The 23,957-nt window shown below is 51.6% G+C and overlaps 3 protein-coding genes across 9 annotated transcripts in view; 1 reads left to right on the top strand and 2 right to left on the bottom strand.

Moving 5' to 3' along the window:
• Window positions 1–793, bottom strand: part of Cep104 (centrosomal protein 104) — a 33,607-nt gene extending 32,814 nt beyond the window's left edge. The window contains exon 1 of one of the 2 annotated variants that reach the window (XM_006538825.2): window positions 322–793. The gene's annotated coding sequence lies outside the window, so the exon portion shown is untranslated. The remainder of the gene's footprint in view (window positions 1–321) is intronic. The other variant, NM_177673.2, reaches the window with a different exon arrangement.
• Window positions 794–797: 4 nt separating this feature from the next.
• On the top strand, window positions 798–11,472 carry Dffb (DNA fragmentation factor, beta subunit). 5 transcript variants are annotated; one of them, XM_011250184.2, is made up of 9 exons: window positions 841–1,052; window positions 1,224–1,350; window positions 2,979–3,139; window positions 3,241–3,311; window positions 3,859–4,033; window positions 4,259–4,338; window positions 5,808–5,978; window positions 6,726–6,826; window positions 10,306–11,472. In XM_011250184.2, the coding sequence occupies exons 5-9, from the start codon at window positions 3,925–3,927 to the stop codon at window positions 10,547–10,549; spliced, it is 705 nt and encodes a 234-aa protein (XP_011248486.1). In that variant the 5' UTR covers window positions 841–1,052; window positions 1,224–1,350; window positions 2,979–3,139; window positions 3,241–3,311; window positions 3,859–3,924; the 3' UTR covers window positions 10,550–11,472. The 5 variants fall into 5 exon arrangements, with proteins under 5 accessions (XP_006538580.1, NP_031885.3, XP_011248486.1 ...); XM_011250183.3 differs by having other exon boundaries at window positions 2,951–3,139; XM_030253183.1 differs by lacking the exon at window positions 3,241–3,311 and having other exon boundaries at window positions 2,951–3,139.
• Window positions 11,473–13,993: 2,521 nt separating this feature from the next.
• On the bottom strand, window positions 13,994–18,682 carry A430005L14Rik (RIKEN cDNA A430005L14 gene). 2 transcript variants are annotated; one of them, NM_175287.4, is made up of 4 exons: window positions 18,597–18,682; window positions 16,057–16,170; window positions 14,927–15,388; window positions 13,994–14,429 (listed from the first exon to the last, which is right to left on the bottom strand). In NM_175287.4, the coding sequence occupies exons 1-4, from the start codon at window positions 18,609–18,611 to the stop codon at window positions 14,328–14,330; spliced, it is 693 nt and encodes a 230-aa protein (NP_780496.2). In that variant the 5' UTR covers window positions 18,612–18,682; the 3' UTR covers window positions 13,994–14,327. The 2 variants fall into 2 exon arrangements, with proteins under 2 accessions (NP_780496.2, NP_001156491.1); NM_001163019.1 differs by lacking the exon at window positions 16,057–16,170.
• Between the last annotated feature and the right edge of the window lie 5,275 nt (window positions 18,683–23,957).

The raw sequence follows: 23,957 nt of genomic DNA, 5'->3' as shown, positions 1-23,957 counted from the left end.
ATTGACATTTACCCTAGCATTGCTTATAAACTAAGCCCCAACTCTTCTATTTTTGGTTATGAACTTACCCTGTCATCTTTCCAACCAGAAACCCGAACTCAATGTAGCAACTTCCAAACATTTTGTTACAAGGATATGAAAAGTGTTTCCAGTTTTCTTTTCAAGAAAACGTAAATGTTACAATATTAAGTAATGATCTGGGGCCAAGTAATTTTAAGGACTGAGAGTGCTTTAGAGAATCTTAACGCTTAAAAAGCACAACAAACCAAACCCAGCGAACAAACAAAACCCCCAAACGACACGGATCGAAGTGTAGCCTACCCGGAGCCAGAGCTACAGTCTTTAGTCTCGTGGCAACTGCTCCTGTTCAGTAACGCATGCAGACGAGGACAAGGCGGGGCTCGAATCCGATTCCGGACACGAAGGCTGAGATGCGCTGCAGGGAGGCCTGGAACAGGCACTGGCCGCGCAGTCCCTCCAAGGCCAGGTGTCAGGGAGCCTCCGCCCCGGGTGCCTGCCGAAGACCGAGGCCACGCAGGGTCACAGAGCGCCGCGGAAACGACCAGGCGGGGCCGCTGCGATGTCGGCCTCCGCTATCTTCGGAGGGGTCTCGGTCCAGCCGCCCCCACCCCGGGCCTCTGAGGAGGGCAGCAGAGGAGCAGCCCGGGCTGCCTCTGCCCAGGGCCCGGGCCGCAGCTGCGCTCCCATAGCAACCAGGCCGGCCCGCGCGGTACGCCTGCGCGTCCGCCCGCCGGCGCCTGCGTGCGCATCCAGGCCTCGAGGATTCTGGCTGGGGACAGGTCCTGCAGTCGGACGTTTCCGGTTGCACCTACCTACGTAGAGAAAAGAGTTCCGGGCCGCGTCTACGCACCACAGTTCCGGGCAGGAACGTTACAAGTCCAGTGTCGCTACGGTACCGCAGCCCTGCAATGTGCGCGGTGCTCCGCCAACCCAAATGCGTCAAGTTGCGAGCCCTACATAGCGCCTGCAAGTTCGGCGTGGCGGCCCGGAGCTGCCAGGAGCTGCTGCGTAAGGGCTGCGTCCGCTTCCAGGTGGGTCTTGCATTCCGGGCAAGCACTGCGCGGCGGGCACCTTGGCTTCCACCCCTACGATTTCCATCCTCTTGGGTGGGCTTGGACAGGCGCTAGGCTTCTACAGTACGCAGAGCTGGCTGTCTGGAAGCCAAGACTGTTGTGGGACAAGCTGATCTTCTTGTCCTCCAGCTCCCGATGCCCGGTTCCCGGCTGTGCCTGTACGAAGATGGCACGGAGGTGACGGACGACTGCTTCCCGGGCCTTCCCAACGACGCTGAGCTCCTATTGCTCACCGCTGGCGAGACCTGGCATGGCTGTGAGTAGGAACACTTTGGAGATGGGAGGGACCTACACGGTTTAAAGCCTCGTCGAGGGGCCCGGGCAGGAACCCAGAAGATCTGGTTAAAGGCTCTGAATGCCAAAAGCTTTTGCTGAAGAACTTTGATTTTAATTTTGAAACTGCCAAGGGCAAGGGAAGGATTGAGACTGGGGTCGGTGCTGCTGTGCTGTGCTGTGCTGTGCTGTGGTGTGCTGTGCTGTGCTGTGGTGTGCTGTGCTGTGCTGTGCTGTGCTGTGCTGTGCTGTGCTGTGGTGTGCTGTGCTGTGCTGTGGTGTGCTGTGCTGTGCTGTGCTGTGGTGTGCTGTGCTGTGCTGTGCTGTGCTGGGTTGGGCTGGGCTGGGCTGGGCAGGGCAGGGCAGGGCAGGGCAGGGCAGGGCAGGGCAGGGCAGGGCAGGGCAGGGCAGGTCTTGGTTCCATTCACTGTTGCTCCGGGCTGTACTTCGACCAGTGTGCTGAAATGCTCTCAGGTATCATGGTTTTCATTCAGGCTATTCTAGGTAGGTGTGATGACAGATCATTGTAGTCTTAATCCGAATTTCCCTGGTGGCTAATGGGATTGGGTATTATCTTCCTATTTACCACTTGAAGGCACTCTTCAGAGAAGCGATTCTTCGCGTTTTTTGTGTTTCTTAGTCGGATTTATAAAGCTGTTTAAATATTTAGCCCCCCCCCCCTCCAGAATATCTTGGTTATGACTTCGATGTAAGATAGTGTGGTTTTCAAATATCTCCCGCTGTGTAGCTTTTCACTGTCTTTATTGAAACTGAGCTCCAACCACATAGCTAACCGGCCTTGCTCTTTCCATGCTCTGTACTAGAGCAAAAGGTTCAGATTTGCAAGGGAAATGGGGAGGACAAGGCTACATGTGGCCGAGGCTGGTCTAAAACTTGTGATTCTCCTGCCTCTACTTCCCAACTGCTCACATTCCAAGCTCGTGCCCCCAAAACCAGCTTCCAGAGTTCTGACCTTGATAGATCCAGATGATCACTTCATGGTGCATTTGCTCCAGGAACCTCTTGTCAAGTTCTGGCTGTCTGAGGTTTCTTCCTGCAATTTCTGCATCCTTTGGTATCACAAGAACTTACTTCTTCAGCTTGTTAATAACACAGTGGATCTCACTGAGTTCTGAGTACAAACCAGACTTGCAACCTCATTTGGCTGTGGCCTGTGCTTTTTAAGTGTTACTGAATTCTGTTTGCTCCTGTTTGGTTAAGACCCTCTGTAGAATGCACTTGGTGTTTAGTTTGATGGGAAAGCTCACCATAGGCACTTGTGCAAAGACTCCAAGGAGAGGGCTTGGGAGGTCTGAAAATGGGGTCCTAAGGAGATGGCCAAAGGAGGTGACTTGGTATGGAGGAGAGAAGGACAAAAGACCAAGTGTGCTGCTTTTCTAGGATACTACAACCCTCGCCTGACAGAAGGTGGCCAGAGGAATTGTAGTATCACTGCAGTGGGGGGTGTCAGGTCAGGGAAAGGGTTGGTGACCCCAGAGTCCTGATGTCTGGCAGTCTTTGGGTTGAATTCTTGGAGCCAGAACAGCATGAATGTGTTTCTGTTTGTCTCCTGGTGGTGACAGATGTGAGTGACATCACACGTTTCCTCAGTGTGTTTAATGAGCCACATGCCGGCGTCATCCAGGCTGCACGGCAACTGCTGTCAGATGAGCAGGCCCCACTGAGGCAAAAGCTGCTGGCCGATCTTCTGCATCACGTGAGCCAGAATATTACTGCAGAGACCCGGGAGCAGGACCCATCCTGGTTTGAAGGTATGTGGCCTGGGATGACCATGGTGGCCAGGGTGTCTGGAGCAAACAGAGAAGAGCCTCTTTGGAGCAGAGAGGCTCAGGGAGATCTCTGTCTATTTCAGATCCCAATACTTCTCAACCAAGGGTGGACTGGCCTCTGGAGTGAGGGATAACAAAAGGTGTCCATGGGAAGGTATCCAGCCAGGACTCCTGGCTTGAGGCAGTGTCCTGGGCAGCCTGGAAATGCATGGAACTTAGAATTTACCACCTTACCATTTGAGAGAGAGGAGAGAGAGTTGGGGAAAAGGACAGAGAGAGAGAGGAGGAGGGAGAGGAGGGAGAGAGGAGAGAGAGAAGGAGAGGGAAAGAGGAGAGAGAGAAAGGGAGGGAGGGAGAGAGGGAGGGAGGGAGAGAGAGAGAGAGAGATTAACTGAGTAGCATTCTCAGGAATACCATTCATGTCCTTTAGACAGAATCTTGGGGCTGGAGAGATGGCTCAGTGGTTAAGAGGTCCTGAGTTCAAATCCCAGCAACCACATGGTGGCTCACAACCATCCGTAACGAAATCGGATGCCCTGTTCTGGTGTGTCAGAAGACAGCTACAGTGTATTTACATATAATAAATAAATAAATCTTAAAAAAAAAAAAAGAATCTCATTGGCTAGAGCCTATTGAATAGGCTAGACTGACTGGCCAGCAAACTTCTGGGATCTCTCCCATATACTTCATATCATCCCTAGGTGATTTAAGGTACCTGATGCAATGTAATCCTGGGAAAGTAGTAGTTGGCTGGTCTCTACGGAATAATGGCGAGAAACAACTGCCTAAGGAGATGGCTCAGCGGCAGTGCTTGCTGCTTAAGAACGATGATCCGAGTTTCGATCCTGAGCCCCCATGTGAAATCCAGGAGTGGTGGTACTTGTCTAACCTCAGTATTGGGGGACAGAGCCAGGCAGATACCTGGGGTTTCCTGGTTGGCCAGGAGAGCGCAAACAGTGAGCTCCAGGCTTAGTGGGGAGTCATAGAGAAAGACACCCAGTGGTGACCTCTGCCCTCTGCATGTGCATGCATGGGTACGATGCAAACCATGAAAGTGGCCGTAGTCTGCCTGTGGATTTCAGGGCGTCCTCCTTCTTGCAGGTTTGGAGTCGAGATTCAGGAATAAGTCGGGCTATCTGAGATACAGCTGTGAGAGTCGGATCCGGGGTTACCTAAGAGAGGTAAGGCCACATTCAGGTCATGCCGTGAGTGCTCAGCACAAGATGGGGACCCGTTGGTGGGGTTGTCACCCCTCTGCTGATGCATATCTGTAAGGTTGCTACTAAGTCAGCAGAAGGCACCTTAGAGAGGCAGGACCTTCCTGTCCCGTGCGTCTGGTCTCTTCTGCACTTTAGTCTCTGACCCCTTGTCCAGCAGGCATTAAAACCTTTCTGGGCTGTGTCCTTTGGTTAGGGTCAGAGGCCTCAGCCTTAGCTCTTCTGTTTGACAGAGATCCTGTTGTTTTAGAGTAACATCAGCTTGAGTCTTATGCAGAACTTAATGGCAACTGAGTTGTGATGTGAACTTAATTCTATTACGGATTTTTCCTGTGTCTCCTCCATTGTCCCGATGACATTGCCATAATTGGGCGGTAGTTTCCCCCCAGTACTCTCCTTCTTTTTCTCTGGGAACATTGCAGTCCTCTGACCTTGTAAAAGTGGGACACAGGACTGAAGATACTTGCTGTTTGGGGTGTTTTGTAGATTGGCTCTGAGTCACTGGGACTAGGTAGCAAGGTCTCAGCTCTTGAATAGATATAGCCAGTGGCTCCAGCACAGTTATGCCTGAACTCCAGGAGGACGCTGTCCTGGTGCCCTGAGCTCCAGGAGGAGGCTGTCCTGATGCCCTGATACTCTGCCTGGCTTCCTTTTAGTGAAGACATGGATGTTAGTGAGGTACAGAGTGTTAGGAGCCAATCTATAGTGCGTGGAACCTGCCCATTCTGGGGGTATGAGGCACCCATCACTGGGCAGTGGTTCACCAGGTGAGCTTTTAGGCCTTTCTGCACTGGGCTCCACATGACTCCCTTCATCTGGATAGGATGAGCAGTCTGGATGGTTTGGGGAAGCAGCTCAGCTCTTGGGGACCTTTTTTCCCTGCTCTTCTTGTAGGCAAATTTATCAACAGGAGCTTGGGTAGCTGCATAGTAGTTGGGCAGTGTCACAGGCTTAGGGCGTGCCCATCTGTCTGTCTTGTACACTATGCCATGCTTAAGCGAGCTTCTGCTGAAAGCAGACCCTTCGGCCGCGTCCTTCCTTCATGATCACGCCCCACCAAGTCTTCTGAGCTTGAACTAAGTGTTAGTGTCTGTGGGGAAACCTGACATGTGCATGTGTTCACAGAGCCCCCTGATGTATTGAAGCTTTCTCCATTTCCTATGGGTGTGGAGAACCTGCCTGACTAGCAGGCCTGATCCTGTTTCATGCCCCCAGCCTGATGGATTGCATCATTGTGTTGGTCCATCTCGTGAGGCCAGAATGCTTTTCCTAGGCAGTGACAGTTGTGCAGCGGTCAGACGCTCTCACTGTAGAACTGGGCTGGGGCAGGTTCCTGGCCACCAGTGCTTGGCGTGGGTTGGTAACCGAATGCAGGTGTTAGGGCATGGGCAGGGCATGTCTCAAGCTCGGTGATGCCTCTGGCTGTCTCACAGGTGAGCGCTTACACCTCTATGGTGGATGAAGCAGCTCAAGAAGAGTACCTGCGAGTCCTTGGCTCCATGTGCCAGAAGCTCAAATCGGTGCAGTACAATGGCAGCTATTTCGACAGAGGTGCAGAGGCCAGCAGCCGCCTCTGTACTCCAGAAGGATGGTTCTCCTGCCAGGTAAGCCTCTGCCTTTTGTTCTGGGGCCACTAAGAGTACTGCTGAGCATAGCCCTCCCTGGGGAGGAGGCAGCCGATGACCCAAGAGGGGATGGATGGTAGCGTATAATCGTTGGGGTGGCAGTGTACCGTACCATAGGAGCACAGGAGCATGCCGGGAATAGCAGGTCTGTCTGCTCCTATGTGGACCTGTAGAGGTTCCTAGAAATGGATAATGTCTCTAGTAACAGGGATGGAAATGCCTTTATCTTTTGGAAGCTCAGGATAAGATGAGGGATAATAAAATAGCAGGGGGCAGGTAGAATTCCAAGGACAGAGTAAAAAGATGTTTATGTGTTTGAGTGTTTTGCCTGTGTGTATGTCTGTGCACACATGTTCCTGATGCCTTCTGGAGGCCAGAGAGGGTGTCGGATCCCCTGGAACTGAAGTTATAGGTGGTTGTGGTGTGAACTGAAGTTATAGTGTGGTCAGAGGATAAACCACACCTGGATTTTACATGGGCTGCAGGGATCATACCTGATTCTCAGGCTTATGTGGCAGGCACTTTTTCCTCCTGAGCCACCTCCCTGGCCTGAGTGTGACTCCTCCTGCCTTTGCCTCCCAGGGCTGGGGATACAGGTGTTGACACTGGCTGTTCGTGAACTAAACGACTCGTGGGGCCAGTCAGTTCCTGCAAGCTTGATGGGTGGGAGGAGAGCAGTAGTGTCCTCACTCCTGCCTTTCCAACGCCTGTCCTTGCTCACTCCAGGGCCCCTTTGACCTGGAGAGCTGTCTTTCCAAGCACTCCATCAACCCCTATGGCAACAGAGAGAGCCGGATCCTCTTCAGTACCTGGAACCTGGATCATATGTAAGTGTATGTCACCACGGTTCAAGTTCACTAATCAGAACTAACACAGCATCTTGGGGCCCAGTCCCTGCTCAGGCATCTCAGGTTTGGTGTGTTGTACCTGTGTGGTTCAGGCCCAGAGACAGACCCCACAAGCTTTATGGAAAGGTTCTGGAGAGATGCTTCTGTCCTACCAGCTGTCCGTGCCTGATGCTCAGCTGTCCCTCTGCCCTCTAGCCTCCCTGTGTGGGTGGATGTGGCGGCCTGGCTCTTCATGGCCCCATTTTGGCCACTAAGGGGCTGTTGCTGTGTGTTTGAACCAGAGGAGCCAGCTCCGGGGCTGTGGTGTGGGAGGACAGGGCCAGCTCCGGGGCTGTGGTGTGGGAGGACAGGGCCAGCTCCGGGGCTGTGGTGTGGGAGGACAGGGCCAGCTCCAGGGCTGTGGTGTGGGAGGACAGGGCCAGCTCCAGGGCTGTGGTGTGGGAGGACAGGGCCAGCAGGATGGCTTCACAGCTGGGCAAGCTGCAGTCTCTTCTGCTGAACCCGGTAGGGGAGTACCTTGTTTCTGCAGCCGTGGCTCTCTCTTGACTGTAACTACCTTGACCTTGCCTTATGAAGGCAAAGTGTTCCAAGTACCCCCAAATGGCTACTCTTGGTATCAGAATAATTAAAAGCATATAAAAAGTGGGTGTAGCTGAGGACCCCTTCATTCCTCTGTGCTCCAGATGAGAGACATCCCTGGCTCTGACCTCCAGTCTCTTTGGGGGGAGTTAATGTCCGTGGTCCCCCTCGGAGTACTTCCAGCCTTTTCTGGGTGTTCAGTACACTGTAAGTCCCTTCCTGTCCTCACCACCACTTGGTGTCACTGTGCCTCTGTATTCTCCTGCCTGAGGTAGGTACCCACTTGGCTGCTTTTGTTTGATTCCTGGTCCTGGGGAGGCCCAGGCCTCTGTAGCTCTCCACCAGCACAGCTCATTCTCCCCAGCACAGCTCTCTCTCCCCAGCACAGCTCTCTCTCCCCAGCACAGCTCTCTCTCCCCAGCACAGCTCTCTCTCCCCAGCACAGCTCTCTCTCCCCAGCACAGCTCTCTCTCCCCAGCACAGCTCTCTCTCCCCAGCACAGCTCTCTCTCCCCAGCACAGCTCTCAGGCTGCTTGCTTTCTCTGTTCTTTACTTTTGTCCTGGGCACTAGTTCCCTCCTGACTGTCTGTGTGACAGATGTTGTTGCTGTATTTTTGGCACATTTTTGATATCTTGTATCATAACCAGATGGGGTGGCTGTGGTAAGCCCTAGAAGGCCAGGCCCCAGTGTGCACAGATCCTGCAATTCCTCCTGCAGATGCAGGGGCATCTGCTTGCCCCTGTTGTCTGCAGCTGCCTCTGCCCTGCCCTGCGCTTAGCTGCAGGGGTTGTCTGCTTTTATTTTCACTTCTAGTTTCTGCTCCTTTGGGCTTTCTCTCTGTTTCCTAGATTTGCCTCTTGTGTTTTCACGTCTGCTCAAGGCAACATGTTGTCCAGCTGTTCTGAGGTTGCTATTTTGAGATTAAGGTGGCTGCCTTTTCTGGTGTGTCTTTGGCCTGTCTGTCTGTCTGTCATTTTATGCTGCTCTGCTCATCCTTTCTGGGCTCTGGTACCTGTAAGAGGCTGGGACTCTGCATGTCCACCCTGCTTTCTGTCTCACCTTCCCTGGGCTAGGTTTTTGTTACCTTCACAGCAGGCGTCTCTTGTTAGCACATTAGTAGCAACAGCACACCACCTTTTGTCTTGTCTAACTGAGACTCTCCTACTCTGGTCCCTTGTTCCAGTTGTCTACACATAGTGGCTGTTTAGCATCTATTCAGTATTTCATTGCGTGAATAAGTGGGTTTGAATTAATCTCATTAGCCATTTGCTGTACCTCCTGTGTGCCTGGTCTCACTGTATGTCCTGAGCCCGCCTGTCACCCCTCTCTTCCAGGGCTCTTTTCTCAGCATTGTCCCACCTGACCTTGAGCTTACACGGTGGTCATATCATCATGGTCAGTACCTACTTACATCTCCCACTCCTCTGCTCACTGCCTCCTGCCTCTCCCTGGTCTGCTCTGAGTTGCTAATGATTGGTCCTAGCGCTTCGGTAAGGAGGGCCTGAGGGTGAACTCTCTCTTGCCACTTCTACCCTGAGTACTGGAGAGGGGCTGTCTCACACTGAGTGTGGTGTCACTGGCATCTAGGTGTCCTGTGCACTCCGTGAGGGAGACTCATCACTGTTTCCTGGCATCTGCTGTGGACCTGCTGTCAGTCAGCATTCTGCCTCTGGTGGAGATTGGCTTGAGTCCCTTAACTGAGAGCAGTGTACAGTACAGACAAACCTTTCCTTTTGGCTCTGCCGTGGCTTGTCTTCCATGCTGGAGAGTTCTGATTCTCCTCTGCAGTGTCCTGGATTCCCGTGGGCATTCTGGGACCTTCTTGCCACCCACTGTCTTTATGCTGGCTCTGCTTGCACACTCTGGCTCAGTGCTGCTGTTTTGGGGTAACTTCCTGCTGTGGATTCAATTGTGGTTCCTCCCACCCCCCACACACATTGTAACTGTCACCTAGTGAGACCGTATCTGGAGATGGGTCCTTTGAGAGACAGCTAAGGTGAAGTGAGGTCATAGCAAGCAGAAAAATCCAGAGCTGTTAAACATGGAGTTAAACACGGGGGAGGTGGTTTGCCCTCCACTCATCTGTTCTTGCGACTGTGTTTGGACCTGAAGTTCTCTCTCGTGACCAGTCTTCTCTTCTGGCTGTCAGTGTCTCTGGGGCACAGAGTGGATCTGTCACCCCTCTCTTCCAGGGCTCTTTTCTCAGCATTGTCCCACCTGTGGATTGCCCCAGTTTCAGTGGCTCTGAAGCAACATGACATTGTCTTTGCTTGCCACTTCTGTCACATTGGCCATACCTACTTGGCTCATGTGCCTGTGGGAGACACAGGCCTGGGGTCTATGGGCAGCTGTGTGACATGGGTACAGGAACAAGCAGGAGTCAGCAGGGACTGACAAGTGCTCGCTCACACATGAGGCTTGGCTCCGTTGAATGGCATGCGAGGGACCCCTCTCAGCTTTCCCCACACTCCTTTCAGTATGGTAAGCTGCGCCCACTACTCAGGTTTGCAAAGTAAGACAAGCAGCATTGCTTGCGCTGGAGTCTGTACACCGTGGCCACCCATGGCCCATGTCAGGGATGGGCCAGTGTCAGCAGCCCACGGAACACGGTGCTGGACTCCTCTGGTGACTCATCCCTAAGTCCTGTCATTTTCTCAGTTGAGGTGCCCTCTTCCTAGATGACCCTAGCTTGTCATATTGACAAAAACAAAAAAAAAAACCAAAAAAACAAAAGAACAGTCGGGACTGCAGGAGGTTGCCTGCCGTGGTAGACACTGCATCCACAGACAGCGAGTGTCTGTGGCTCACGGGAGCGTGCACAGCAGCCCGTAGTGTGTGGCACTCACAGTAGAATGGTTGTCTCCCCCTGACTTGGTAGAATAGAGAAGAAGCGCACCGTGGTACCCACGCTGGCTGAAGCCATCCAGGATGGGAGGGAGGTGAACTGGGAGTACTTCTACAGCCTGCTCTTCACTGCCGAGAACCTGAAGCTGGTGCACATCGCCTGCCACAAGAAGACCACACACAAGCTGGAGTGCGACCGCAGTAGGATCTATCGGCCTCAGACAGGATCCAGGAGGAAGCAGCCTGCTCGGAAGAAGCGCCCTGCTCGGAAGCGCTAGTGACACAGCCCAGTGTGCAGAGGACGGTCAGTGCCGGTGCTCATCGTGTTCCTGTGGCAGGGTCTTCACGCTCACCGCCCCAGGGCTGAACTTGGCCACTGTGATGTGTGTGGGGTGCTAGTTTGTGCTGAGCTTTTATGGCTTCTATTTCTACTGCAAATGGCAGCTCTGACTATACGCCTCTGAAAGAAACGGTGCTTCTGGGATAAATGTTTGCATTTTATAACGAACATGCAGGACATCCTCTGCTGCATTGTTTAAAATGGCAGAAGGTGGGAAGCCATCCAGATGTCTCCTGGTGTGAACAGCCAACTGTGGCATTATTTTGAGCCATGTGAAACTGATGTTTTTAATGGGTTAAATAATGGCTGTCATGAATTTCATGACTCAACACTGATATATGTATGTACGCACGATTGGAGCAGGTTTAAACTTTCATGTGGAGAAATAGGGAACTGTTAAAGGCATAGATGGCTTTATCTGTGCAGGGAATGACCTTGAACTCATGATCTTCCTGCCTCATCCCTAGAGCTGGGACCACAGGTGTGCACCACCACACCTGGCATTTGGTTTTGTAAATGTGTGTCAGCTTGTGCATGGTCTGAGGAAATGACACTCTGTAACCCTGGGGGATTCAGCAGGGCTGAGATTGATCACCAAGTACAATCTCCTACATCATGTATTTTATAATACTTCATTCTGCTTTTTCTCTGAGACCGGGTCTCACTATGTAGCTCTGGCTGGACTGGAGTTCACTATATAGACCAGCCAACCTCTGCCTCCCGAGTGCTGGGATTAAAGGTGTGTGCCACCACGCCCAACCTGAGTTTATTTTTGAAATGGGCATTTTATATATTTTGTAATGTTTGGATTTTTATATTTGCCATGTAATCAGAAAAACAATAAAGTGTTTCTAAAATAGACATGTCAAAATTTTTTGAACATATTGAGGAAGATGGGGCTAAGGGTGAGATACTGGCAGGCAGAAATTGAACATTTATCTAGGTGAGTTCATCTTCACAGAGGTGGCAGGGCAGTGCCCGAGGCAGCCAGCCAGGTGGGGCTCTCTGAGGACCCAGCTGCTTGTCTTAGTCATGGATGCACACTGTTCACAATGTGTCTTATTCTGCTTTTCTGTCCTTCTCAAACACCCCAGGACGTGCACAATCACTGCCCCCTACAGAATTGTTGCCAGGACTGGGCTTTCTGAAGTTTGATGTGTGTGTCTGTGTGTGCGTGTGTGTGTGTCTGAGTGTATGCTAGTGCACCTCGTGAATGCAGGTGCCAGGTCGGTACGATCGGGTACCTTGGAACTAGAACTGCAGGGGGCTGTGAGCCATTATGTTGGAGTTGGAACCCAGTCTGGGTCCTCTGTGGAGCAGCAAGTAGAAGCTGAGCCTTCTCTTCAACCTCAGGTTTGCCATTTGTGGCCTCTGTCAGCCATGCCCCTGCCGGTGTGCTGGTGTGCTCTGCACCCCTTTTGACCGGAGGTTCTGTCTCTCCAGTGGGATGCAGAACACTCATTGCAGCTGGAATGAAAAATGAGCCTTGAGTGAAAGGCAGAAGGTTGTCCTAGGTGGGACATGTTTTCCTGCTTCTGGGCCCTCAACTGGTTGCTGATGAGAAGTATCGCAGATAGGAGCTGTCATCCAAACCCCTCCTGACTCCCAGGATAATGTAGGCAGTGAGCCCCAGAAAAAGTGAACCAAAACATATGTAGTGACTCAGATGAGCTGTCTGCCCCATGACTTTGTCACACAGTGAGAGATGGCAGAAAAGCCTGGGACTCATGAGAGCATAGCAGGTATCAACTGCACAAGCTGAAGGGCAGCGAGCAAAAGGTTTAGAAGCCAGAGTGCTGTGAGCTGCTGCCAGCTACTTGGGATGAGGAGTGGGCTTTCATTCCTGAGCGAGGCAGGGCCACCAAAGGCATCTAGGAATGCTTCTGGCTTAAGCTGAGTCCAGAGAAGGAACTGTTCCCAGGAGGCTCTCAAGAGCTTGTCCCCTGTGCCATGGGGAACTCTGTCTGCCCCAGGCCTGGGCCCATTTGATCTTTGGGAAGACTGGAGTGGGAACAACAGGTCTTCAGCAAGGTACCAGGTGACTGACCTTCAAAACTATCCAGGGCCTGACTGGGCTGTCTCCCATTGTCTGGGGAACCTGGAAACCAGACTTGTTTCCTCTGGACCCTGCGCTGAGGCCCCCACTCCCACCTCCCCCATCCGCTACTGTCTGTTGGTGGCCTGCTATGTTCACGGCTCTCTGCATCTTGGTGCTTGTCTCACAGGTGCCCACGACTGGACCCACCTGCAGGTGCTCAACTGCAGAGGCACGGGGACAACCTGTGGAGGGCGATTCTTTCTACCATGTGGGGTCTAGGCGTTGAACTTGTATCAAGCTTGGCAGCAAGCGCCCTGACATGCTAAGCCAGCTTGGTGGACTTGCTTTGGTTTTTTTCTGTTCTTGTGTTGTTTGCTGCTGTGGACTGTAAGCACACACTGGAACCTCTCCCAGTATCCTTTGGGCCCGATCCCACATCTACCCACCACCGTCTGGACTTTCAGAGGATGCCTGTGTACTTGTAACTCTCCCTTCATGACAGGCCAGGGACTCGGGTCTGTGACTGCCTCCATCTCAACAGACCCTCCCAAATCCTCAAAGGGTTCTGGTAGCTTCCTTGGGTGGGCAACTGCTGAAACGGAGCTGACTGCATTCACATCATAAGACCAGTTAAGATGGCAACAGTGCTACTGCTGAGGCCTGCTGCAGGCATCTTCCCACACTGTGCCCATCAGCAGAGTGGGCTGTAAGCAAGGAAATGCGTACCCCAGGAAGGAAGCAAGGTGGCCACGGCACATCTGTCTCCTTGGTAGGTATACCGGGATCAAGGGTGTGCTGACCTTCAAGTCCTATGGCAACCACACAGCTGTCTCTTTCCCAGGGGCTGGCATCTAAGGCCATGCAGTGCTGCCCACGGCTATTGAACAATGACTGCAAGCAACAGCTTTAAATAGTGGTTCATCAGCCAATAGGTCACAGGTGACCTGAGCAGGTGAAGATCCTAATGAGAAAGGATCTCAGTGGAAGCTGAGGTGACTGTGTGTGTGTGTGTGTGTGTGTGTGTGCGCGCGCCCATGTGTGGGTGTGCGATCTGATGGGGGTGGGGTGGGCAGGCCTGTCTGAACAGGAGCAGAACTGTAAACTCCTCATAGGCTTGGACCACTTGTTGCTCTTGCTTAGGAGCCAAGTTCAATTCCCAGTACCCTTGTGGGTAGCCTCTATCCCAGTGGAGGGGCTGTCACCCCAACTCCAGTCAAGCCCTGTACCAAGGGCCTTGCCTTTCCTGCTTGCTAATGGGCCTCAAGAGTGCTCCTAGCCCAGGACACAGTTCACTTCCTCCCTTGATTCACAAATATTTGAAATGACACTTTTGTGAACACAGTATTTCTTTAAAAGTATTTTCAAAATATATTTTATTTCTTTCTCATATATACTTTGCAAAAACTACCAGGTCAAATGGTTAGCGCCACTCAGAAACAGGAGTCCTTCCAGCAGAATTCATCCCCGGTGATCAGTCTGGCATGGAAAGTAAGCCTGTTACCACAGCCAAAGCTCTCAGGAGTTTTCCTTGTTTTCCACTGCCCAGCCCCCTGTGCCAGCATGGTGCGCCTGGGCGTCTGTGCCAGCCAGTGACACTGATGTCCACCTTGTTCTCAGAGCGTGTTCTCTGAAAGATGCCATACAGAATCTTGACACCGGCTGCAAGGCGCCCGCAGCTCTACCCCTCAGCGTCATCCTCGTCATCTTTGGCTCTGAAGTGCATTTTTCTGAATTCTCTTCTGCTCATGGAAGGATAAGATGAAGAGGCTGGTGGCAGATCCTTAGAGGGGAAGAAAGCATGACTTCAGTCTTAAGTGAGATTGCCAGGGCATCCACATTCATACTTGGCCAGTCCGCTCCGGCTCTGCAAAGCAGGCCTGTTACAGACCCAGGAAATCTGTCTAGGCACAGGTCCCTTGGTAAGAAAGATGCTATACTCCAAACAAGAGATGACAACAGACATGGTCACATGTTCATGAAATCATAGATCTGAATTCCTAACCTTGTGTGAGGTCCAAGACACAGAGGGGGGGCTGAAGCCAGGGACGCTACCTTCTCAGCCTTTCCATCTGAGCTGCTTCCCAGCTTGTGAGCCTGTGTGTGTGTGTATGTGTGTATGTGGGTTACACACCATAGTTCATTTTTTCCCCTTGCATTAACATGATCAATTATGTTCACCTTGGTTTCGTGTACCATGGGTACACAATAGAGTGGGAGCAGGGAGCTGCAGTCTGGTGCCCAGGCACTGCAGGAGAGGCAGGAGGAGGCAACACTCACCTGCATAAGCTCGACATTCCCGAAGAAGCGACTCACAGGCATGGGCTGGTTGCTGTCATCATCTAGAAAGATGCTGCTGTCCATCTGAAGCACGGATGCCCGCACCTCCTCTGTCCTGGGCACAGGCTCTGCCTGTCCGGCAGAGCTGTCATCGGGCTCCTGGGCTGCAGCGGCACTGCTGGGTTCTGTGGACAGGCCATTCTCAGCCTTTACTGAGGGTTCCTCACTCGCAGGCGTGGAGCAGCCCTGAGGCGGCTCTCTGCTCTCTGGTACAGAGACAGCAGCCTCAGCACTGTCCTCCGCAAACTTATTTTCACAAGGAGCCACGGGGGCCACTTTTGGCAAAGAAGAAATGTCACTCTTAGGGTCAAGTTTTTGTAATTCTGCCTTCACAAGGTGACCTTTGTCATACTTGAACTTTTTGGAAGTTCGTCTGTCCGTAGCTTTGTGTGATGAGGAAGCCTGCCAAGAAAGAAAAATGTAAGAGAAAATCAGACCCATTAGCAGAGGCACAGGGCTCACAGTCCCAGAGGCTCCCATTCCTCCGCCAGAGACACCCGTGCCTAAGCCACTGGTCCCAGTCTGTTCTGCTGCTAAGGGGCAGAGCAGATCAGAGGCCAAGGAGGACTCCAGAGCACCGCTCCAGCAAGCTGCTTTCCCAGGCCTTGCTTTCCTAAAGTGCATGGTTGCTTACTTTAAAATCATCATAGGAACAAGCAAGAAAGCTTAGAGCATGAAGGTGCCTGCCGCCAAACTCATAAGCACCAACATAGGGATGAGGTTCCCCGACTAGGCAGCTGCAGTGGGACGTGCAGCAGACCATGAGTCCGTGCCTTGTGCCTGACTATTCCCTCTGCTTCAGGAGTGAAGCGGGTAAAAGACTCACACAGCTGGGCAAAGCCGTGCCTTAGTGCCTGGGTCACTAGCACACTTACACACACACACACGTATGGTGCACAAAGGTCAGAAGATCAGCTGTATGGCAAAGCACACGCCTCTGTGACAACAGTGACAGCACTGCCACAGCCTCTGGAACGTCTCCCAAGCTATACATAGCAGCAGCTTCTATTTCATACAACACATCTTAGAGTGACAACTTTAGCCTTGGTGTTCTTGGTAATGAGGCTCACCAGACATGTTGTTTTAGCAGATGTGGAGCTGGTAACGTCCCTGGCAGAGGCCAAGCTGGCTGAAGAGTAACTCCGGGCCCGAAGGCGTGCTGAGGACCGCACTCCACCTGTAAGCTAGACAAGAGTAAAGCTCAGAGAGCATGCTTATGGCGGAATGCCAGCCCAGAGCTGTTGTGGGTCCTCCACTTGGTGCCTGAGCTACCCATGGTCCTTCACCTACAAGCAAAGACGGCTATGCCCCAAGCTGGTTTGACCCAACTGTCCACTTAGGCACAGGGTTGAGCATCAGACGACTCAGTGGAAAAGGGAGCTGGTCACAAGGACTGAAAGGGTGTGCTCAGCTGCTAGGACCCAAACAGTGCAAGGAAAGAACTGTAAGCTGTCCTCTGACCTCCATGTGTGCTGTGGTACGTATGTTTCCAAGACCCAGCAGAACTGAGTGGACACACAAACTCATACCAATGTGTTCCAAATAAGGGTACACATTCTTTCTTGGAAGGCTCTCAAACTCTGTTTTGTTTTGGTTTTTTGGGACAGGGTTTCTCTGTATAGCCCTGGCACTCACTCTGTAGACCAGGCTGGCCTCAAATTCAGAAATCTTCCTGTCTCCGCCTCCCAAGTGCTGGGATTAAAGGCATGTGCCACCACTGCCTGACGGCTCTCAAATTATCTGGTGTCAAAGCCCATGACAATAGTAACACAAACACAAACACCAGCTCCTGCACTCATATCTCTACCCTACCCTAGTCCCAGGTCTTACATGATGATGATGTTGTTGCTGTTCTGGGATAACCTACTATGTGCTAGGCAGACTCTACTGCTGTGCTAAGGGCCTCGCCCACCTTTATTTACGTTTTATTTTTAGTATGGGGTCTTATGTGTCCCAGGCTGGCCTCTTATCTTGCTGTGAAGCTAATGAGAACCTTGCCCTCCTGAAACTGCCCGTGTTTCCCAAGTGCTGGGATTACAAATGTGAGCTTCACACCTGGCTTACGCTGCTCTGCTCGGGAGTTTCATGCACTCCCAGCCCCACCTCTGCCTGCCTGCCTGTCTTTTTCTTTTTTGTCAATTTCATTAAGTTACTCTGCTAGGTCTTGAATATAAAATACATCTGTCTTAGCCTCCCGAGTGCTGGGGTCACAGCCTGTTGCCATCACACACAACTGTGTCACATATCTTATTGCCCCAGCTGACCTAGAACTTCCTAGGTAGCCTAGGCTGGCCTTAACTCACACACCAGCACACATACATGTAAGGGACAACCAGAAAGTAGAAAAAGCAGAAAAAAGTATTTGAAGACAGAATGGTTGAAAGCCTCCTGTTCGTTGAAAACAATAACCTGTGACTGGGAAGTTTGTGACACAGGAGGGAGAGGATAATAAACACATGGCCAGGCCACCTCCCGGGGCAGTTCTCATCCTGGAGGTACCAGTAAAAAACAACTGCTTATTCTGCAGAAACAGTATGTGAACCACGGTGAGATCACTACCTGCACGAAACAAAATGCCAGCTAAGAAAATCCATACCCAGAAAACCTGTCCTCTAAGATGAAGGTGAGAATAAAGGAATTTCCAGATGCAAATGGGTGTGTGTGTGGAGGGGGGAGGGGGTGTTGCTTTAGAACCACCGGGAGTTCTAGCTGAAGCTAAGGACCCAATCAGTAATCCAGGTACAAAGGGCACCCTCGACCCCCAAGGAAAGTCCCTAACATAAAATTATCTTAAACATACTTCTCTGAACAGGCAAAAGAGGCACGTGCTAGCAACAGGCAGGAACAAACAAAGGGGGAGGGTCCGAGGGGCCCTTGCTGGCCTGAGGAAGTGGCTGCAAAGGGTAAAGTAAGGATTGCAAGGCTGCACTGTCAACAGACAGCTAACGGAAAGTGGGAGAGAACCTCACAAGAGTTAGACCCTTCTGTGTCTCACTGGAACCGAGGCGCGCAAAGAAGTAAAAAACACAGCGGGGAACTATTAAACCTTAATAAAGTCTCCTTATGCAAGGGAGGGGCAGCAACCATGACCACTGACACGGGGAACAGTTATTGTCAGCCTCGCTACACACAAACGTCTGCGCAACGCAAGAGGCAGGGACGTCAGCCTGGACTTTGGCTAGCGGTGCAGGGCAGACACACTTCAGGCTAAGGGACTCACTGTCCCTGCCATGCTCGTTCGGCCAGAGACCCTTTGCAGCCGGGGTTTAGGTCCCAGTCACCCTAGCTCCCGTCCCACTGCCCGCCCTCAGCCCAGGTTACACACGACACAGGGGCTTGGCTGAGCTCGCTCGGCTGCAGCACGCCCATCTGTGGGCAGTGCGAGAGGCCAGGAAGCCCGGGCAGTAGCCCGCACGGCCGAGGGCAAAGCTCGGGTCCCGGTGGCCCTCACCCCGGGGAGCGAGCCTGGAGCCCCGCGCCTGGGGCGGGTGGAGGTGCCTGGAGTGCGGGTTCCCCTCCCAGGGGCGGGGCTCGAGGCGCCCGCCCCCCGCCGGCTCCCCTGGGAGAGTGCGGCTCGGCGGCGCGCACCCCGCCTGCGGGGGCCCCTCACCTTCCTGCTCCTCATGAGTGAGCGCCCCGGCCTAACGCTCCTCCGCCAAGTCTCAATCGCGCGGCTCTGAGCGCGCGCGCGGCGTCTGATGTCATCGCCACGTCACCAATCAGGGGCCGGCGTCTCCAGGTCACGTGCTCTCCGCGTGCAGAGCGGGCAGCGCGCGCCTCCCCGACGGACGGCGAGCCGCGGGCGGAGCGCCGGAAGCTGGGCAAGGTTCCCGCCACGCTGGGAAAGGGACGTCTCCTTCGCGCGGAGGCCCGCCCGTTTTGGCCGCCATGTTTGGGAAGGGCACATCCCTGGGACCCCCGTCGCCGCCATGTTTGAGAAGGGCGGCTGCCTTGCTGCAGGCCTGTGCTCTCGGGTCTCAGGCCACCTTCAGCTCGGGTTCCCCTTCACCCCGAGGGAGGCGTTAGACCGGCCTAGCTCTGCCATCTGCCGGCACCTCACAGTCCACGTGTGAACTCTATGGTGGGAAGAGAGAGGAGACTCTTGCTACGTATCCTCTGACAATTACTGACACTCCCGAGTTACTCCCCATCTCAATAAATATAATAACAAATTGTTAGCATTCTGTCTAAACTCCACCCACAATATGCTCCTCCCCACAGTTAACTGGCCTGACCCACTTTTATAGGGGCTGCTTGTCCCCTCCTCCCTCTCTTAGTCTTGCTTCCCTCTTGCTTCTCTTCCTTGCTCTTGCTCTCCCCTTCCCCATTCCCTTCCCTTTCCACTCTCTCCAAGTGCTCATAGCCATGGCTGGCCTCTACTTCTCTACTCTCTCCCTCTCTCTGCCTTTCTCTGCCTCAATTACCCTCTTAACTCCTGTCTACCTTGAATAAACTCTATTCTATACTATACCATCGTGTGGCTGCTCCCTCAGGAGGAAGGGATGCCTCAGCATGGGCCCGCTGAGACATTCCCTTCCTCTAAACCTCACCACACCCCTATAGGACATATTCTTTCTGTCTTTATCTTTTTATAAACACATCAATAATAATGATGATAAATATTATAATTAGCTTCAAATACACATGAAACCTTTGGCCTCAGCCTCTGGTCCTGCTGGACAGCCTGGACAGGTAACCCTGGTCGCAGAACTCACAAAATGAACCAGACAGACATCACTGTTTTGACATCTTAAGGGTGAGACCAGAGAGTAAACTGCTCTAGGGTTTGGTTTCCCTTACATCCTGGAAGTCCTTGTCCTCTGCTCTGCCTGACCAGCTCTCTCCAAGCCCACTCCTCTCTCTCTCCAAGCCTGCTCCTCTCTCCAAGCCCACTCCTCTCTTCAGTGCAATAAAAAGGAGACAAGCATGTAAAGATACCGTCTGCACTGCAGAGCTGCACAGGCTCCTCTGTCTTTAGAAAAGCCCCTCTAAGTATTACAGATGGATGGATCAGGCTGCTGGGAGATTAGGCTTTGGGCAGGGAGCCAAGCACCTTGCCGCTTCAGCATGCTGGTGCCCTCTGCTCACCTTCCTGGTTGGTGTTCCCTCCTCCTCAGCCTCATGCATCTTTACCGTTACTTCTCACGACACTTGGAAGGGGACTGGCAGATGTGTGACTGGCAGGAAATCCATTGGAAAGGAAATTAATATAATCGCAGCCAGCCATTAAAAACCAGCATGCGCCGTGACACAAGGAACCTGCCAGGTCGTCACTGTGGTTAATTCTAAGCAAGGACAGTGATTTCTCTCTGTTGTTCAGTGTGCTCAGGAGCAGCCAGTTCCTGCTTCTATCGGGTTTTGGGGTTGGTGTCTGTCAGGAGACGTACTGCTTCACGGCTAACACCCCCAAAGCCTCATGGCCTTGGTTTGCTTTGATTCTATTTAAAATTTACCTTATTTTACTTTACTGTTAAGTGTGTTTTGCCTGCATCTGTGTTTGCACCACGTTTGTGCCTGAAGTTCTTGGAGGTCATAAGATGGCTCTGGGTTCCCTGGGATTGGAGTTATGGATGTGTGCTAGCCACATGTGGGTGCTGGGAACCGAATCCATGTTCTCTGCAATAGAAACGAGTAGGAACAAGTTCTCCCACTGAACATGGCTATACTGTCTTGTTTCCTCGCTCGCAGATAGGATGAGAATGATGTTCCTCAGTTGCTTCCCTGGGTGATCCTGACTTTGTACTCCTATCAGGCACATCTAGCCAGCACTCTGGACTGGAGAGCTCATCTGGACCACCTTCCCTCTGGCCTGGTCACTGAAGATGTATGCCAGGATGGATCTCTGCCCAGGAGCTGGCTGGAGCTCTTCTGATTCCCTCATTGCTTCCAGAATCAAGACCAATATTAAGGATGAGGCCTTTGAGGTCCTGTCAGGCACCCACAGTAGGCCCTGGGTGGGGCCTTGCTGACTCTACGAGGGACTCTCCCTTGCTGCCTGCCATGTCTTCTTAAGGCAGGATGCAAAGGCAGAGGGGAGTACGGGGACATTAGAAGGAAGAGGAGCCCCTTGGAGTCTGAAGCCTCTTGACAGCGAGAAAGGGAACCCAGTACTGCACACATTTCCTGTGATAGCTGGTGACAGTGTAATGGTTTGTATATGCTCAGCCCAGAGAGTGGCACTATTAGGAGGTGTGGTCCTGTTGGAGTAGGTGTGTCACTGTGAGAGTGGGCTTTGAGACCTTCATCTTAGCTGCCTGGAAGACAGCATACTGATAGCTGCTTTAGGAACAAGAGGTGGAACTCTTAGCTCCTCCTGCACCCTGCCTGCCTGGACACTGCCATGCTCCTCCCTGGATGATAATGGACTGAACCTCTGACCTGTAAGCCAGCCCCAATTAAATGTTGTCCTTATAAGAGTTACCTTGGTCATGGTGTGTTTTCACAGCAGTAAAACCCTAACTAAGACACACAGATTTAATGTTCCCTTCGTATATGATACCTTGTGTTAAATTATCAATAAATCAAGCTGAAGGCCTGGGTTTGCATGACCTTAGGAAGGGTTTTATTCCTTTTCCTGTTTTTGTATGTTTGCTGTTTGTTTGTTTTTCGAGACAGGGTTTCTCTGTGTAGCCCTGGTTGTCCTGGAACTCACTCTGTAGACCAGGCTGGTCTTGAACTCAGAAATCTGCCTGCCTCTGCCTCCCAAGTGCTGGGATTAAAGGCGTGTACCACCACTGCCTGGCTTGTTTGTTTGTTTGTTTGTTTGTTTTTGATTTGGTAGAGTCTATGAAGTCAATTTAATTTGTTTACAGTAAAGACAGTCTACTACTCTGCTTATCTCTGACCTAGAGTTTTACCGTATTAATAAGTCTCATCAGAGGCCCCTCGGGAACCACCTCTAATCTTACTTCAGTTCCCTAGGAACTCCTTAAAGACAATAGCTACAAACCCTATCATGCCAGGCCTGTATATAATTATTAAAAGATAATGAGACTCTCAGAGAAGTTTGCCCGATTCTCTCTCTAATCCTGGTTCTTTCTCTCCACTTTTGAACTTAAAATCTATATCTAAAATGTCTTTTTTAATACATATCAATTCTGATTCATACTGGCTTGCTGTGAAATATTTTTCTGCTTCAAAGTCAAAGATAAGTTTTGCCTTAGTCAAGGGGGGTAGACAAGCATAGGGAATAGCTTAGCAGCCTGGGACTCCACCTGGCTTGGGCTATACACACACCCTGGCAACCTAAGATTCCCTACCTCCATATACTGTGCTTGTACACCCATCTTCTAACAACGTACTTAGCTGCTGAAGATCCTCCACCAGCTTCAAATTGTTAGTACTCTCCTTTCATAACCTGCATTGTAGAGAGAATTTCTTGTGCACTGTGTAAGAGCACTAACTTGTCAATCAAAAAGCCTATGTTCAATGAACTGAGGCAGGAAATAGGAGGTGAGAGTTTGGCAGAAAGAGAAGGGAATTCTGGGAAAGAGCCAGATGTGGGAGATTTGCCACAGTTGCTGGAGGAGATAAGATGCATAAACCTAAGAAGAGATAACTAACCACGTGGAAGAATAGTTTTAATAGGTTAGAGAAGTGATGAGATGAGTCTGAGAACAAGCTGAAGCTTGTGGCCTGAGCTTCATGAAATATTAAGCCCCAGAGCTGTTATTTCAGAGAACAAAGTAGACAGGTTGTGTTGTGGGTCGCCCTAGTGTGGTTTGTACACTATGATGTTAATTCTGCTTCCTCAAGAGGAGTGAATCACACATACTCAGGAGACGCCATGTGAACCGTCTCCCCATTCTAACTTGTCAAAGAAAGGCTGGAGCCTGTGGTTGGGCAATGGAAGGGAAAGGTAGGGCTGGAGGTTTTAGAGAGTGTAGGAAGGGTAAGGGATGACAGAAGAGAGGACAGAGGAAGAAAAGGTAGAAGGAAGATGGAGCAGAACCACATGGCCTGGAGACACCATAAGTAGCAAGGGATCTCATAGCTGGGGAATAGAGTAGTGTAGTGGTAGATCTGCCCCATCTAGGCAGAAAGCTTATAAAATAGTAACTGAGTTGTGTGGTTTTTTTTGCACAGGCTCATTGGGTTTGGAGATTAACTGGAATAAGGTGCGAAATACCCCGCAGTTCTGTTTGGTTCATTCTAGTCAGGGTGACTGTGGGGTTTCCATAGCCTTAAGGCTTTCCTCCCAACCTCTTTGTTTTCCGAAATAGCAACGTTGAGACTTCTTTTATATGAATAAATACCTAGACCAATTACCTTGGCTCTGTTCCCTGACTAGCTCTTATTTCAATAATCCAGTTTATTCTAAACATGTCACATGGCTGGCTATGTTCTTCTCAGTTTCATGTGCCTGTCTCTTCCTCAGAGTTCAAGGCAAATCTCCTGAGCCTATTTCCCAGAACCTCCCCCGCCCCTTCCCCACTGGGAACTCCCACCTACAGCTTAGTAAGGCTTTGCTATTCCCACGGGCCTGACAGAGGTTGGGGTCCCTGCCATGGCTCTGCTCAACTTGATAATACACGTTTGCTTAGAACTGCACTCACTGCCCACAGACCATACCCTGAACAAAAGAATAAGATGCTCTCCCTGGGCTAGGTGTGGTGGCACACACCTTTGATTCCAGCACTTGGGGGCAGAGCATATGCATCTGTGGGAGTCTGAGGCAGCCTGGTCTGTATGGTGCGCTCCGGGCCAGCCTGAGCTACATAGTGACATCACTAGTAAGAGTCTTCCCGCCTAGCACTACCAGTAACTCTCCTTGTGTCGTCCGTTTCTGTTCAGACATCCTGGAATATAGCTGGGTACAGGGTGAGGGGGCCAACACTGACTTTGAGAGCTAGATTATGTCCCTTGAATGAGTATTTAGGGAATAACCCCTATTTACCATATGTGCCGATCCATAATTAGGCCTGCATATAATTAAAACCAGATGTGCCTCTTCTTATGCTGCGTTCCACTG

This window comes from Mus musculus, chromosome 4, assembly GCF_000001635.26.
Source record: "Mus musculus strain C57BL/6J chromosome 4, GRCm38.p6 C57BL/6J".
NCBI classification, from domain to species: Eukaryota; Metazoa; Chordata; class Mammalia; order Rodentia; family Muridae; genus Mus; species Mus musculus.
This window is presented reverse-complemented; position numbering and strand designations above follow the sequence as displayed.

Excerpts from the sequence above, each read along its gene's own strand:
- Dffb (NM_007859.4), top strand. The coding sequence starts at position 930 with ATGTGCGCGGTGCTCCGCCAACCCAAATGCGTCAAGTTGCGAGCCCTA. Across the intron at positions 1,351-2,950 it reads TGGCGAGACCTGGCATGGCT|ATGTGAGTGACATCACACGT; the intron begins GTGAGTAGGAAC and ends TGGTGGTGACAG. Across the intron at positions 6,827-10,305 it reads ACCTGGAACCTGGATCATAT|AATAGAGAAGAAGCGCACCG; the intron begins GTAAGTGTATGT and ends CTGACTTGGTAG.
- A430005L14Rik (NM_175287.4), bottom strand. Across the intron at positions 15,389-16,056 it reads CTGCTAAAACAACATGTCTG|GCTTCCTCATCACACAAAGC; the intron begins GTGAGCCTCATT and ends CTTTCTTGGCAG. Across the intron at positions 14,430-14,926 it reads GGAATGTCGAGCTTATGCAG|GATCTGCCACCAGCCTCTTC; the intron begins GTGAGTGTTGCC and ends TTCCCCTCTAAG.